Genomic DNA, 16,059 nt, shown 5'->3' on the forward strand with positions numbered 1-16,059 from the left:
TCTTCATGTGTCACGAATCAATTCTCTTATCAAAACCCTAATCACTATTTTAAAAGCTTTGGAAATGTCTTTCATCAACCCTGCCTCACATACTTCTCAAATCACAGCTTTATAATTATTATATTTATAACATTATAGTGTATATTTAACATTTCTCAGAATAAGAAAAAAGCAAATCCTGCCAAGGATGGAATCCAGAGCACGCTGATAACCAACTCGGCTTTCTGCAAAGCAGGAGTTACCTTGGGCCAAGACCCCAGGTGTCTCAGCCCTTAGGTCCAGCCGCTGTCCCCACAGCACAGTCCATTCTCCATGCTCCGCCTCACCCTCTGATCCACTACAACCGCTATCTGGAAACCACTGACAGTGGAGCTGTAAAGCTGCAAACCATCAAGATTTCAAAACTTTTCTTAAATCCTGGCATTTTGAAGCCATGTGCCTGACCAACTGAGACAAGAACGCACCCATGACTCTGAGGAGACTCATCGCTCACTTCTCCCCACCTTTGATAAGATTTCTGTCCCTTTTATGTTAGCATCCAACCCGTAACATTTCAGTATAGTAGCGTGAATCACCTCTCCAAAAATACACTCCTGTTGAAACCATCACTGAACAAAACCCAGACAGACAGAAGAACTGGCTACTAATTCTCAAGACCAGCCCACAAATCTTTAAAAACAATTATGGAGGGAAGAGCTGCCACTCCACTCATGGCAGCAGGAATCTCTCTTGTCTTGTCTACTACAGAAATGAAGGTCTCCATTTTTAATGTAGTTCTTCTCCCTAAGAACACAGAGGAACTTAATTACCTGTTGCAAGCAAACCATTTGCTACAGACACATAGCCATTTGGAATGGATAAAGATGTTTCCAAACTCAACCCGAAGCAAAAGAACAAACTCCTTTTGATGGGAAAAATAAAAAAGGCACAAAAAGGAGGCAGCAGCCAAGAGGCTGAGTCACAAAACAAGACAAAAAGACAGTACAGGAGGTGTACCCACAAACGTACACGTGTGCATGTGCTCGCCAGAGCAAGTTTCTAATCCTGGAACAAAACCATCCGATTTAGGTGGTGTAAAAGAAAACAGGAAGAGGCAAGGACAGTAATCCCACAAGGATACGTGACACGCTACACATACACATCTAGTTTCTTTGACATCAGATGACTTCAAAGTCAAGATAACGGTTTGAATTGGTTTATGCTGGGGCAAACAGCTTGACAATTCACATACAGTAATTCATTATCAAAACGTAATCGTTGCCATTATATCATATGGGCAAGCAGCGAAATGACCACATCATGGCATCAGGAGCCAACTACCTTCGTTACCAAAAATACAGAGAAACGGAATTCTGCAATTTGGCAAGAGCCTTTCTCTTTTTCCCTTGTATTTGTAGAATATGGGATTTTAGATCTACGAGGGGGAAAAACATTCAGAAAACAATGAAATACTGGAATGTATAGTTTCTCAAATTACAAATTAAAAAAAAAAAGAAGTCCATGTAATGGCCATGATTTAATTTTTGGAGCCAAGTACTCTGAAATGGAAAGTCACTAAAACACCAGGGCCTTACGTTGAAGCAGACTTACGTCAAATACATAAAACCTTGACATTTTCTTAGGTCAGGGCCAGGTTCTTTCTTACGAGACGAACAAACTATAGCAAATATTTATTGTTTCATATATTAAAGGCAATTTGAAATTATGTCTTTTTATATATATTTTTTCCTTATCCACTATTACCAATCATGCCTGTATGTGTCCAAATGCCTTGAATTTACCATCTGAAGTACAAAAGAAAAGAGCAGAAGATCAAAAAGCACAGGAATTCAGGCTATACGTATATTTCAGCTTTTTTTTTTCTTTTAATTTACAAGGAAAGAGTAGTATGTTTTGCGAAGTATACACTTATGGTCAGATTTGATAAAGCAAAAAAAGCCCCCAGTACCTCAATACTGCAGCTGCAATTCTGTATTGGGAATTATAGCCAGCTGGATATCTAAATATGTGCATCTTCAGAATATGTAATAAATTGCAAATATTTACAAAGCTGTATTTGCAGATGGTGGGCTTTGGAGCCCTTTACAGATTCTGGCCTTGAACCACAAAATTTTTCAAGTAGACCATGTATTTTGCCAAAACATCTCACAGTTTCATCCTAACATGCTACAGAAAACAGTGACCTGAAACTGGAGGGAACAGACAACTTAATGAAGACAGACACACACCGAACACTAAGAGAAAATGTATACTTACACTTGAAATATCAGTTATACCATAACCTTGTACATTAAATTCTGAGACATAAAATGAAGGAATGAGAGGGTTCTGTATCAAAGTAGAATGGGTCATTACTTTTTTTTTTTTTTAATACTGCTTTTTCTGCATAATGCAGCTAAAAATGAAGGAAATGGCCATGGTCCACAAAACCTTCTCTACCATTTTTTCTAAACCTGCATGTATGACTGCTTTTGGTTTTTTTTGCAACAGGAGTAAAATGCCAAGAATGCTTCTTTTTGTGAAAAACAATTACATGGCAATAACTTGGAAGCTTATTAATGTCTATAGAGTAGAAAACCGGACTGAATATTTGCTCAGGTCTAATTCAATCCTCATTCACAGTAAGTGCAGTCTTTCAGAAAACTTACTAGGAACACAATGGGATCCTTATACAGCTTTCAGTTGTAAAAGTTTTTAATATACATTTGAAGAAAGAGGCATTTGAAGGACGACTACACTGCACTACTCTGCATTTGAAAAATACGTATCAGTTTTCTGGCTCAAACAAAAAAGAAACCAAATCCTCACATCCGAATGCCCCTTGTAATCCAGTGCAAACACATTTTACCTCCGTGCATATTAAATTAATTAATCACAGTTTGTATTTATTACTTTAGTGCAGTGGGGATGACAGGACCTCCCCAGTACAGATTGGAGTAGACCGATTTATGAAGAAATCACAGTTTGGAAATCTCTGGTGACCATTGCAATGGAAAAAAAAAAATGAATGGAGAAACAAATGGTGGAGCAAATATAATATTATCAATGAGTATGTGGGTGAACTACAGCACACATTGCTTTTAAACCCAAGGTCATCAAATCAATCACTAGCTGTGAACACTTAAGTACCAACTGTATATAACTGAACATCTCAATATTGGGATCTCCTCAGAGCTGATGAAACACCAGTTGAGTTGAACCGTTGGTTTCCCATGTACAGGGAACAGCAGCACAGAAACAGGACTCTGAGTTTAGTAAAGAACCCATTACAGTAGATTAATGAGCTACATATATGTTTTAATTCCCACCTCCCCATTTAGTGGGAGAATTACTGGCTTCAGGGATGGGCAGACAGGTATTTTTCACATTTGCACTATGTTTGAAATATATTTTGAGAAACATTACTATATTCACACTTAGAGAAATGTAAGAGTATATTTTATTATTCCTTTCCCTGTAGAATTTATGTATATCTGAAGTGTTATCAGTAACAACCTGAGAAAATACAAAACTGGATAAGCTTCATGTATGGTAGTAGGGCTGTGCCTTGCCATGAAGCAAGTATGTTCGTCTTTCAGAGTCCGGTTCAAGATGGCTGCAACTCCCTAACTACGAGGAAGCGGCTGCAATGTTTCGTTTTAATTACTGTATATTGTCACAGTTGAGACTAGTGAGAAAATGTACTCTAATTAACTAAAAGACCACTCTGTTTGCATGGTAAGCATATGTAAAGTTCAAACTTTGGACAAGTTGGAGAGTTACATGTCATTATGACTGGGATGCGTTCAGTTGGTCTACATTGGCTCAACTCTAGCTCAGATTCTAACTCAGCATCTAGTCTGATAAACATTTAAAAACACTGACGACATGAACTTCCATTTCTGCACACCAGAAACGCAAACCACACTGATCTACTACTTCTCTTATCTCCCTCCCAAAGCTATTGGATACAGTGGATAATCAGACATAATACCAGACAAGGAGACAGACGCGTACTATAGGATGGTAGCAACAACTTTCACCATCTGATATTCTAATTTCAAAAAATGTTAATTAAAATATACACATACATGTAGATTGGTACTATATGAGGAGAGCACAATACACAGCATTGACAGGAAACCTGCTTAACACTTACAGGAGCAGGAGTGTAGTCCCAGCCCTAGAGAAGACATCACTTTTGTCTCAAATACCAACACTGGATTATAAAGAATCCTACAATTAATAGATTCTGAACTGACTCAAGCTTTATGTCACTCTCTCAGCTTCACTAGAAAAGCAACGTTGTTAAAACAAGACAACCAAAAATCAAGACAATGATCTGCTGAAAGCTGAAGCTTAAATGTCAAGCTCTGACCCCGAGTAAGTAAATGTCTAGTGTTGGAATCACTAAAATTAGGCACACACTTAGGAGACAGGCCTGTGCAGGATGAGGCCACAAGTCTACAGCTACACACCCAAATAACATTTTCCCCAAGTATAAAGAACCTAGAAGCACTCAGCGAACTCATGCCTGGTCACAGAAGCCGCTCTTTACAACAGAGTTGTTATATGTATACAATGGAAGCTGCTAGACACTAAACCCTCTAAAAAAACCTGGATTTATCCATCGTCTGAAATTAATTTTTCCATCTTAAAATATATACCTAATTATACATTTCATCCTTTTTATAAATGTATGTATTCAAGCCATGGAAACGAGGAATAGAACTGCATTTATAAGATTTTTAATAAAATTTCACAAGTATCTATGGAATGGGGATATTTATAGTATAGCACTAAATCATAACCATATGGCCAGAATAATCGGTAACGTACAAGTTCCTATGCTAGTTATCTTCTAAATTCTATAGGTAACTTTTTTAAATACTAGGCCATGAGAAATGAATGTATTTATTTCACAGCCCTGAAACTGAGGTCCTTTGGTTAGCTAGTCTCAGACTGAACTACAAATTTAAGTCAACAGCACCTAGGCCAATATTGCAACGTCAATTTGTGGGTTTATATTTTTCAATCAATTTTCATTTGTATATTTCATGTAGATAAGGGGTAAAGCAAAAAAAAAAAACAAACGTTATCTTATTCACGTTTTACAATAGATGAACGGAAGACAGAACCGGAAGGGGGATGGAGGTCATCAGTCCAGTGCACTAACCACAGGCAGACTTCAAATATACCAAAATGCCTCCTGGCTAACATTTGTCTGACCTGTTTTGTAAAGCTTCATAGGATGGAAGATCTAGAGTCTTCCTAGATTATCTATTTTCCTAGCTACATTGTCTTTGTTACAGTTGTCACACACACACACAAACAAACGTGACCTGCATTTTCACAGGTGATGAAACAGAGACAAGATAGTGACGTGACTTGCTTGACACATGCCGCACATAAGAATGGTGGATACAGGAATCCAACAGCTTATTCTCAGTCTATCCTACTGTACCACACTACTCCATGGTCTTCATCCTGAAACATTCTGAAGTTCATGGCATATACCCACTAACAATTTACAGTCACCTTTAGGGTGTAACATAGCAAGTGTTTAAAAGCAGTTCAACGCTGCTTTGTGCGACAGAAGAAAAAGAGTATTCTACGGAATCTGGAGGAAACCAAAATCTAAGTAGGAAAACAAAACTACTCCAGTACGGAATTTAATTGTAACAGTAGAGATGACCAACAATCTTTAAAGTTACAGTACTCTTGTTGAACTAAAAGATTAAAAAATAACAGTAATTTGAAATAAATTTCTGTAAGTGCTCTTAACACAATATATGTTGAGATAATTGGCACCAACTCAGAAAATACTATCACCTGTTGAAGTGCTACCTCAGTTGCTTCAATATCTGCAGCATTCTTGGATTTTCACAAAAAGTAAAAGGCTCAGTTCTGTTTAGCTTGTGATACACATCCAGCCTACACCCAAAAGTGGGATAAGAGCAGCTTCACTGCTTTAACACGTTTAGTGTGTAGTGTAGGCAACATAAAAGAAAACAAACTATAAATAAAGAGGCACATAAGTTCTTAAACTAGAGCTGGAGGGGGGAAAAGAGATGGGACTCGTCTTCAAGATGCTACTCCCCCTCTCCCCTATTGCAAGAGATTAATAAAGATATTACAAGGAAGGGAAGCGAGGGAAAGGGAGAAGTTTGTAAGACAAAGGAAGGAAATAAGTACCTGTAATTTGTCAGAGACAAAGCAGAAAGTTTGTGTGCACATGCGAACAGGTTATGCTGTTAGCACATTCCAGTGATAAGTTATATACATCAAGACTATAAAAAGTATGTGGAAAAGACAAAAGCCTATTAGATCCCAGGAGCGAAAGGTAGAAGTTGATTGTGGGGGTTTCTCCCCGAGGGCGAGCAGAGTGTCAACAGTCTTTCGAATGTGACGAATATCCGACTGCAGGATGTCATACGGAGAGCAGAGGTCAGCCTATCCCGAAGGGCAGCCATTAGAACAGAAAAAAACAGTGCATAAAATTAAAAATACAAAAATAGAAATATATTGATAAATAAATTATCACAATATTCTAGCATAAACATGTAGGAATAGTTTCTTCCTAGTATTGCCTTAGTCACTAGCACCCCAGCTTGCTTTATTTCCTCTAAATACTGAAGCTATCTTATAATATCAGAATATTAAGATAAAAGAACTCAGGCCTTCAAATCCTTCCAAAATTATGCCCAGATTCACAAGGGTGAGGACGTGCATGTGATCCACTTATTCCAATAAGATCTGCGCACCTTTGTCCATCTGGGCCTTACTCAAATGCTTCAGTGGAACCAGTTGTAAAATCTAACTTATATAATAGCAAACAGCGGGTTAGAAAGCTGTTAAAAGCACAAGCAGCAGCAATATAAAGTCTCAAGAAAAAGTACTTAAAGAAATTTTTATAAGTATGCAAAATTCTCTAACATAATAATGTAAAACATGGTATTCAAATATAATCTTAAATGATACCCTGGGACTGAAACGTAAAGTCAATGTAGCACTAACTATATGTAATTTTAATAAAGCTTCTACAGTGAAGAATTTGACACTGAATTCCTTAGGTAGCATTTTAAAAGTTATTAGCAAATTAGATTCCCATACTTTTTTTGGAAAGTATCAGTGACTTCATGTAGCAATTCACTCTAGACTAGCTATACAAAATGAAGTGTAATAGGCAATAATATCAATACGCATACACAATATTTAACATTAAAATCAAACCCAGCAACAACTAGTACTTTCAAAATGCAAATGGAGATATACCATTTTACACTGCAAATGAGGCCTTACTATCAACAAAAATGGTAAATACTTATGGAATAAAATTATAGGAAGTAGGAAAATGATCCCCAGTTTTAGATAAACACTGTGTTTCTTTAGTAGTTTTTCAGTTTCACTTGCTTAAAGAACTGACAGCGCACCCAATAAATGAAGACATGGAAGTTCAGATGTCTCTTTTCTGTCAGTGTAAAGTTTCAAGGTATAGTTGGCAATAAATTAAACTTTAATATATTTAAAAGGCCCTTCTGTCCTGAAAAGGGACTAGTGAAACTAGAAGTCAGAACTGTCATTCATACACAAAGAAAAAAATGACACACTTCATTTTTTTTTTTCCTTCCTTTTTCTTTTTTCCTTTTTGCTTGCCATGCCTGGTTCTAGCTTCAACAGGAGTCAAATGCTGCAAAATTTTAATTTTGTTGCTTAGGCCAGCAGATATACAGAGTAGGAAAAAAACCCTGCCTAGCAACAACATTGCCATTTTTACAGTCATTTTTTGGATTTTTTCAACTCAAAATTCTAGTGCAGTAATAAACTTCAATGCCATTTTATTTGGCTTTTTCTAAAGGATGAAAGCTCACAGACAGAACAAAATATGCTGTTCTTGTTTAAAAATGGGACTAGTACTGCATTCAGGAACATCTACATCCACAAGCTGCTTACAGAGAGCCTAATTTTAGGGCAAAGAAACATCACGACTATCAACTATACAATATATTGCACTTTTACCAATGACACCAATAAACCCAGCAAATGCTGGATTAATTTTAAAATAGCATACAAGACTCAATTCCTACTTGTTGCAAATATATCCCAAAAATAAATATCTGAGATACACTGAACTTAAATTTATATTAAAAAAAAAAAGGGATAGAACTTTAAAACAAGGACTTTTTAAAAAGATTTTTGGCCAACCCCCCCCCCACCTAACAGTCCCTACTGCAGCCAAACGGAGAAGGAAGCAATTCCAGAGTTAAGAGAATGAGAGCTGGTAATTGGTTGAATTTTTACAGAGACTGAAGAACTTGCTAACCAGAGATTAAGATACTAAACAGTGTACAGGAGAAGCCAAAGCGTACAAAAACAGCCAACACATGCAGAAGAAACTTCCTATGGGAACCACCATGCTGTGCTTTATTGAAATTCAGTGAAACCTGGGGAAACCTAAGAAATGTCTGATCGCTTTGCTTATTTTTGTGTCTTCTGTGACAGTAGATAATTTGGTGTTACATGCACACCTTATTAAGTAAAATGTTTATATTGTATGCGTTTTAAACTCCTGTAATGTAACTTTTCAGTAACGGTGAATGTATTTCCACTTAAGTTACCAGCATTTTACAGCAGCTGTGAAATGAAAATACCAAACTAAAACATGACATCGTGAAATAGTAAAAAGTATACGACCTTCACCCAAAGCCTCAAAGACAACCACCCATCCACCCATCACCAGCACTGCCCTTCTCATTTAGGAGACTGAAATTATTAACTAGTAAGAACTAGAGAGATACACATAGGTAAGCATTCCATTCATGGACTGATTTGTTGTATCTATGAAGCTACACGATTAAATCATACAGCTGCCAAAATCATGCACGCAGAATACACACGGTAAGACAGAAGTGGAAGGACAGAAGCACAACCAGCTCTTTGTGTGCACAAACCACCCTCATTTGACATGCTCCTGCAGTGACTGTGAGAGCAGAGAGCATTTCACAACCAACCTCCTCAAATTTTGACCCTGGCAAAAAAAAAGGCAAGGGTCAGTTTGCAGAAGTGCATTAAAGAATGACTATGCCCAAAACACAAACGAAAGGAATCTCAGAATTATGCTTTCAGCACTCTAATTGGCAACGCACTGAAGCGCTTAACTCCATACTGTAGGCCACATCGTGTCCATTACCAAGCACAGAGCAAAAGTGAGGGGAAAGGAGTCATACCTGATAAAACTTACTGCAACTTCATGGATGTCTCATGATGAAACTATGGAGAAGTAACTGATTACGTGAACTGATCAGAAAACAAGTGTAAGTGGCAATGAAAATATACCTTGCATTAAACTGAGAAACATGATTACCCATTGAACAACTGGGTGGACAGAAGATAAAGCACTTGACATTCTCTGCTTGGTTGCTTCTTTTACTTTGCTCTGTCAGGTTGAGCACACAAAAGCCTCCAGTTTTTTTCTGTTTGTTTTACTTAATTAGCAATTCCTATACTAACACAAATCATACTGATTTTTAGAATAATTTTGGCTGATGTTGCAACATAGTGGAATTAGTTTACAAAAGGAGGAGACAAGATGCAGTAACAGCTCCCCGTTTGCAGGACTCAGAAGTCACAGGAAGGGCCACATTTTGTAATCCGAATCTTGATATGATGACTTGAGATCAAAAAAGCCACTTCTTAGAATCACTCCTGTCTGTCCAGTATGTGTACACCAAGTAGCTGACTGAAAATCTGAGAGACACGGCCGAAGTCTTTCATTCCCACCTGAGAAATAACTTGTCCCACTAAACCCTGCTGCACCACTCCTGACATGCTGGAACACAGAAGCTCCGTAAACCTGCTGCAACAACTGGCTGTGAGAGATTTCATTTTATCACTATCTTATATCAACAGAAATTACCACTCTAGTATTAATTATGATAAATTACGTCTATCTTTTTTTCAAGCTATATGAAGATTGTGAAGGTCTATCTGTGTATGTGGGGAAAGTATTTCTTTCCTTTTTTAAAATAACTCTATACAATTTCTCTGACCTGAAGAGGCCCCATAAAGGGCCAAAAGATGCTCAAGTGTCCAAACTGTTAAGATACTATACTAGTGTAAGTTGCAGATTATACAAACTAATTTGTGTCTTTGTAAAAATAGAACTTCTGCATTTTGGCTCACAAACATTGAAAATACTTTGTTGAATTTCTTTTTTGACAAAATGCTTAGAAGGTCCTACTTCCAATGTGTCATATTTGTTCATAATTGAGAACTAGAAGAAACGCAGACCAAAACTTGGAACTTTTGCCTTTCACATAACACATTGCACTCATTTTGCTTTGTTTTGGTCTAAATCTCACGATGAAGTATCATTCGACCCACCACAAATCAGTTTCACAGGAATATTTGTTAACATTACTGAACGTGCATAAGAAAAAAAATGCGCTGTAATACGAATTAGTAAGAGTAACAACTACCAAGAATGAAAGCTAAAGTTTTAAGTTATTGATTTGCAGATTAAAATAGCAAAGTCGTCTACTTTGTTGCTAGTATGAATACTGATTCATGTGGTAACTGACAAGTTGAACAAATGTAGTGAATATTTTTGTTTTTATTTACATGTATTGTTACTGGTTTCATGAAAGACCAGTTGAAACCAAAATACTTCCATAACTTTACATACATACTCATGTGATAATAAATCAGACTCTCCTGATCATTTTTAACACCTCTGGGATGAGATGCCAATAAGAAGAGTAAAACTCCGTTAGAACTGGTACATTTGACACTTTGGAGGCCACACAAACACAAAGAGAAATAAATCCAAACAATATCTTTATGTTTTTAAACTCAGAAAGTGTGAAAGGGCGGGTGTGCTATAGGTGGACAAGCATTACAGGTGGCGTCGGTAGTGGCTTCATGTGACATTAACGATCTACTCCAGTGAATGGCACCACTGAAGTACTTCGCGTAATTCTGAAAAAATGCAGTAGGACAGGCATCTCCTACTTATCACAGATCTACTGCCACTTGCTTACTCAATCTGTATCAGCCAAAAATTAGGAGTGTTTGTCATTCTATAGCTTTTAGAGAGGAGATCAGGCAATCTGACAATTTTTAGTTAACAGCATAAAATAAAGTCATCTTTTGTACTTTTCTAGGAGACAAAGATTTTACGTTTTCTGTCATCTATCTCCTGAGGGGCACAACAAAGACATTTTCTGAATTGTCAGGCTTTCAGATGCTTACCCTGCCACCATCCCTTTCTCACGCCAAACAAAAATTTAGTTTTGTCTAAAAAAAAAAAAAAAGTGTCATTTACAAAGATCTCTGATACCTTGTAATAAAAAAAGGCTCTACAGGAAAAGTTAGCGGCAAAACTGGACACAAGTTGTTTGTCTGACAATCCTCACACTTTTGATAGCCTCCCGGTGCAATGAGAGCCTTGCTATTTAGTTTCTCATTTAAGGGTCAGAACTACACACTTAAAACATCCCTTCTGCACATGATCAAGAGCATCATATGGCCATTAAAAGAAAATTATTTCAACATGGCACCCATTGTACTGGAATTCTTATCTGGCAGGTAACGGATTTCTGACGTCAAGAGGCACGCAATTCCAGAATCATCTACGTACCAGGTCATTCTAAAGAGATGCTCATGTTCCTGAATTTTCTATTTGCGATTCTTTGGTCAAGGCACCAACTCCTGATGCTTATCGTGACACATTTGGATATGGATACCAACTGCATTTTTCTACACTTGGATGAAGTTTCCCAGGATCATTCTGGGGAAAGCAAATTTGACTGAAGAACTGAATGCTGAAAGCCACAGAAGTAAGAGACCCTGCACATCAGCACAACACAGTAATTACTTAGCTATTTTCTTGTTTTCATTTTACATGATTTGACAGGATATTATTCTAAACCTCTGGAGCTCAGGGAGTAGCATGTACTCTATTCTATTCCATAAATAACTGAAACCAAACCTATGGGAACTATGACAATTTAAAAATCCTTAAAAAAAACCCCATGCAGCAGAATTTCAAGTTAATTCTCAAGAACTAAACATGGACATAAGTATCACAGAAAAGCCTAATACTTGTGGGTATTAGGATCCATAAGTGTAACCTATCACTTACCCATGAAACGCTTGTTTTAAAAAAAGGAAATAATTCACTGTATTTATTTTACTGGTTTGTCCAGAGGTGGTTGGGTAATGTACAACTCATCAACCTGAAGCAGCATTAAACACACCATCTGTAGTTCTTTAAAAACTTTGACAGTTAACTGTCATACTTGCTATCATACAACTTTGTATTCTTAATACACATCCCTCCGACGTGCAGCAAAGTTCTATTATAGTTCTGCAACACAATGGATTTTCACAATATATAGCAAATATATACATTTGCAAATTACCGGCAGCTAACCAAAAGAATATCCTCAGAGTACTTAAAGTTATCATAAATTTACAATTGGAAGCCATTCATTTAGTGTTTAAGTGAATAAGCTTTTCCCCCCTCAAGAGAAGTTAACACTTATTTATGTTCATAAGGATGGTTAGTTTATAAATCAGACTGGTAAAATCTGGCCTTGTGGTTGATGCTCTGTGCAACTCTGCAACAAATATACTCTAATAAAATTTTTAAAAAGCATAAAAAAAACTTAGAAAGAGTCTACGCTAATTTCAGTGGAAGCATTAAAGAATAAATATAATAATAATAAATATGTAAAAACATCTATTCCTAGAAAACAAAAAGGTATTCTTACAGAAATCCAAAATAAAAAAAACCCTCAGAGCAAAGGCTTAGCTTACCCATCTGTAATATGGCACTGCACGGATCTTTGTAAATTTTTCTCGTTTATTTCCATTTCTGAAAGATCTCTTGACAACAATGAAAAAAGCTCTTGGCCTTTCCTTTCCCAATAGGCCACATCCAGAAAAACCTGACTTGCATTCTAATTCACTGCATAATTTATGATGCATCAGAAGACAATGAATTTTGGGGCAGCCTAAGAAACACCCCATGTCTACAAGCCCACAGCACTGAGATTTTGCTCTTCTCTGAAGTGAAATGTTACCTTTAATATGAAATCATTCTAACATAATAAACCACATAATTACAAGAACTAAATCAAGCATTACAACTTAGAGGCCCAGCCCATAACACTAAATTCTCAAATTACATTTACGATTGGAGTTGTAAGGTAAGTGTCTCCCCCTCAAAATTCCTACAAGTAGCAAAAATGAACTGTTACTTTTGCTGTCCTCCAAATCAAGTCCTAAAATGTAGATAAAATATAAAGAATTCAAACTGGAATTCTTTCCCAGTGTGAAATCTTAGCATTACCATCAGCTTCCCAAGGGGGTGGTGAGGGAAATACACACAAAACATCCTCTTGTTTCAGCATTCTTGAAACACATACTAAAAAGAACTCAAGTCTTAATTATATTGTCATATGTAGGCAACAACACAGGGAAAGTACATCGTGCAATTTTCATGTCAGGTTAAAAAGACCTTGTATAACATTTTTACCTTCTTTTGAGGGTCATGCATTTGAAATGAACTTTCTCTGAATAGGTACTTCTAGACCCTAAGGGAGTCTTTGAAATATTCCCAATGAAGGTCCAGAATTCATTACATTAGTTATAAAGATATTTTTCCACATTAATACGAGAATAAATTACATGATGAGTGCTGCCATTCTTAAATGAGAAACAGGAAACACCAAGCACTGCAATTTCCCTATTTCCAACTGCTGAAACACTTACATCTACATTATAGAACAACTTCACTCATATGTACATTCCATACTTTACGCACGATGGTTTTCTTCACATCACAGCAGAAGTGTTCCAGTACAAGAGATGAGCGTGTTATTATTCATTTTTATAATGCATACTATAGAGTACTTAATATTGTATAAAAAGGAAAATTAATAATTACAAAGAATGACGTCCATATTCTTAAAGCACTAGGTAAAAATTCAGTTATGTTATATAACAAAAAACCTGCAAACTTTTGCTCAATTACGTATTACCTAATTACCATATTCCTTATTTATTTTCCACGGCAAAGATAAGGAGGTATTGAGAATAATAACGAATTACTAATTTAAGACAAAAGTTGCAATTCTTAAGTGTTATGACTTAAATGCACTAAAGCAGTACTAAATAACATCATTTAAATAATTTTTTTTAATGATATCTCCTTATAGCTGAAAAACTGTAGTTCATAAAGTCATCCTTCAGCTTTCAAGTAATTAATGTGTTTTGCATTTCTGATCATCTCTAAATGACAGACTTAATTAAATTACCTCTGGTATCCCCAGTTTTCTACATGCATCCAGAAAGTTTTCCACGTTTCTCCTGCACTTGGCCATGCTAAGTTTAGGCTGTAGAAACAAGAAAAAAATAGTTTATGGCAAAAGAAGTCAATAACATTAATTCAGTTAATAAATTCAGCTACTGCATTGTTCTTGTACTGATGCACTATTTCCATATTTCTCCTGAAAACAATGCATAAAGTTCTGCTCAAATTCTTTTCCTACCGCTCTAAAAACATCATGCCTACAAACACGACCCGAGTATCTAAGTTGTGGATGCCATGTGCTTTTACTTAGTTATTAAGGTCAACACCACATTTAGATCTCTACTTGCTCAAATCCAGCTCATGAGGTACTAAAACCTGCCTCTTCCAAATGATTCATGATAGACAACATTGATTTTCTGGACAGCAAGTAAATTGATGAAGGATTTCAACATACATCCTGGGGAACAGACTTAACTGTAATTAACAGGCCCTTACTTTTTAAATATTTTATGTACTTACAAATGTATAGCAACTACACACAATTTCAATGTCTCTGAAGAAGCAATTTCCTATTACTGTAGAATTTCAAATACTTCCACTATTTGTCTCACTCAGGACTATTCCCCAAATAGTTACAAAAACATCATCTTATAAAAAAGCCCCCAACAACTCACTATTTTACTTTTTCAATGCAAGATTTGAAACAATGGTAATTCCTGAATATCCACCTAAACCAAGAATTCACTATAGTAGCAGGGACTTTAAAGAAATAATTTTCTAGGCTAAAGTAATTTGAAGGCTGTTTCAAGTGAGAGAACATCATAAATATAAAGTTGAAACAAAATGAAAATCGATTTTAAATATTTGCTTTCTGTTATAGAAAACACCATAAGACTTCTACCCTTTTAAACAAAAACCCACAAAACAACAAAACAGGACAGCAATGTCATATTTTTACCAAAGACAGAAGAAATTTAAAACCAAGCAACTGTAAAATAAACTCCACTAGACCATCTGAGAAATTGTCTTTTTCTTAATACCTGTCGTCTTGGAATTTTTTATAGGTTGGTTCTGAAATCCACGTGCTATTCTCAGAACCAAGTATCAGGCTGTACGTGGAAAATATTTACCAATACGGACATTACAGTAACAACAACAAAAAAAAGGCAGAATCTAAAACCATACAAAACCACTTCAGAACCAGCAGACTGGTATCAAAAATCTGGAACAAAGATCTGATCAAGAAAAGGACATCAATTAATAGAGAAAATATTAAGAAAATTATGATTCAAGAAGTGCACACATGCAAGTTACATAGATTTTATGTCCCAAAGTCTTCAGGTCCTTAGGTTCAGCAAGCCAATATCAAACCACTACAGTGCACGTTTTTATTCCACTCTGTCTGCAGGTAAAAGGAATAATTTCTACATTTAACCCAACAAGAAGAATATGCTAATCAGCGCTGCAAGTGCTTTAGTGACATGACATCTGCTAAGCCAGACATTGCTAAAGTTAACCTCATATTTCTTCAACCAACAAACAAGGGGCTAATTTTCTTTTCAAAAGGGTCTCCTACAATAACATCTTGTAAACATATTATTTCATAGCGTACTGAATAAAAAGGCCACTATGAAAAATATTTGATCTTTTGCTAGATCAGAGGAGGAGGATAATTATATATATATACACACACACAAATATACACTATATATATATTACATAGAAATTAGTGATCATTTGAATTTATAATAATGTAAATGTTG

The 16,059-nt window shown here is 36.1% G+C and overlaps 1 protein-coding gene across 7 annotated transcripts in view; it reads right to left on the reverse strand.

Annotated features, from left to right (window-relative positions):
* Nucleotides 1-16,059, reverse strand: part of LRCH1 (leucine rich repeats and calponin homology domain containing 1) — a 140,044-nt gene that overhangs the window by 7,020 nt on the left and 116,965 nt on the right. For 5 of the 7 annotated variants that reach the window (XM_063334543.1, XM_063334502.1, XM_063334493.1 and 2 more), the window contains 2 exons: nt 14,301-14,378; nt 6,175-6,432 (listed from right to left, as the gene is read on the reverse strand). In XM_063334543.1, coding sequence (XP_063190613.1) covers nt 6,226-6,432; nt 14,301-14,378 — 285 coding nt within the window. In that variant the 3' untranslated portion in view covers nt 6,175-6,225. The remainder of the gene's footprint in view (nt 1-6,174; nt 6,433-14,300; nt 14,379-16,059) is intronic. The other 2 variants (XM_063334520.1, XM_063334534.1) reach the window with 1 other exon arrangement.

The sequence above is a fragment of the Chroicocephalus ridibundus genome, chromosome 1, assembly GCF_963924245.1.
Source record: "Chroicocephalus ridibundus chromosome 1, bChrRid1.1, whole genome shotgun sequence".
NCBI classification, from domain to species: domain Eukaryota; kingdom Metazoa; phylum Chordata; class Aves; order Charadriiformes; family Laridae; genus Chroicocephalus; species Chroicocephalus ridibundus.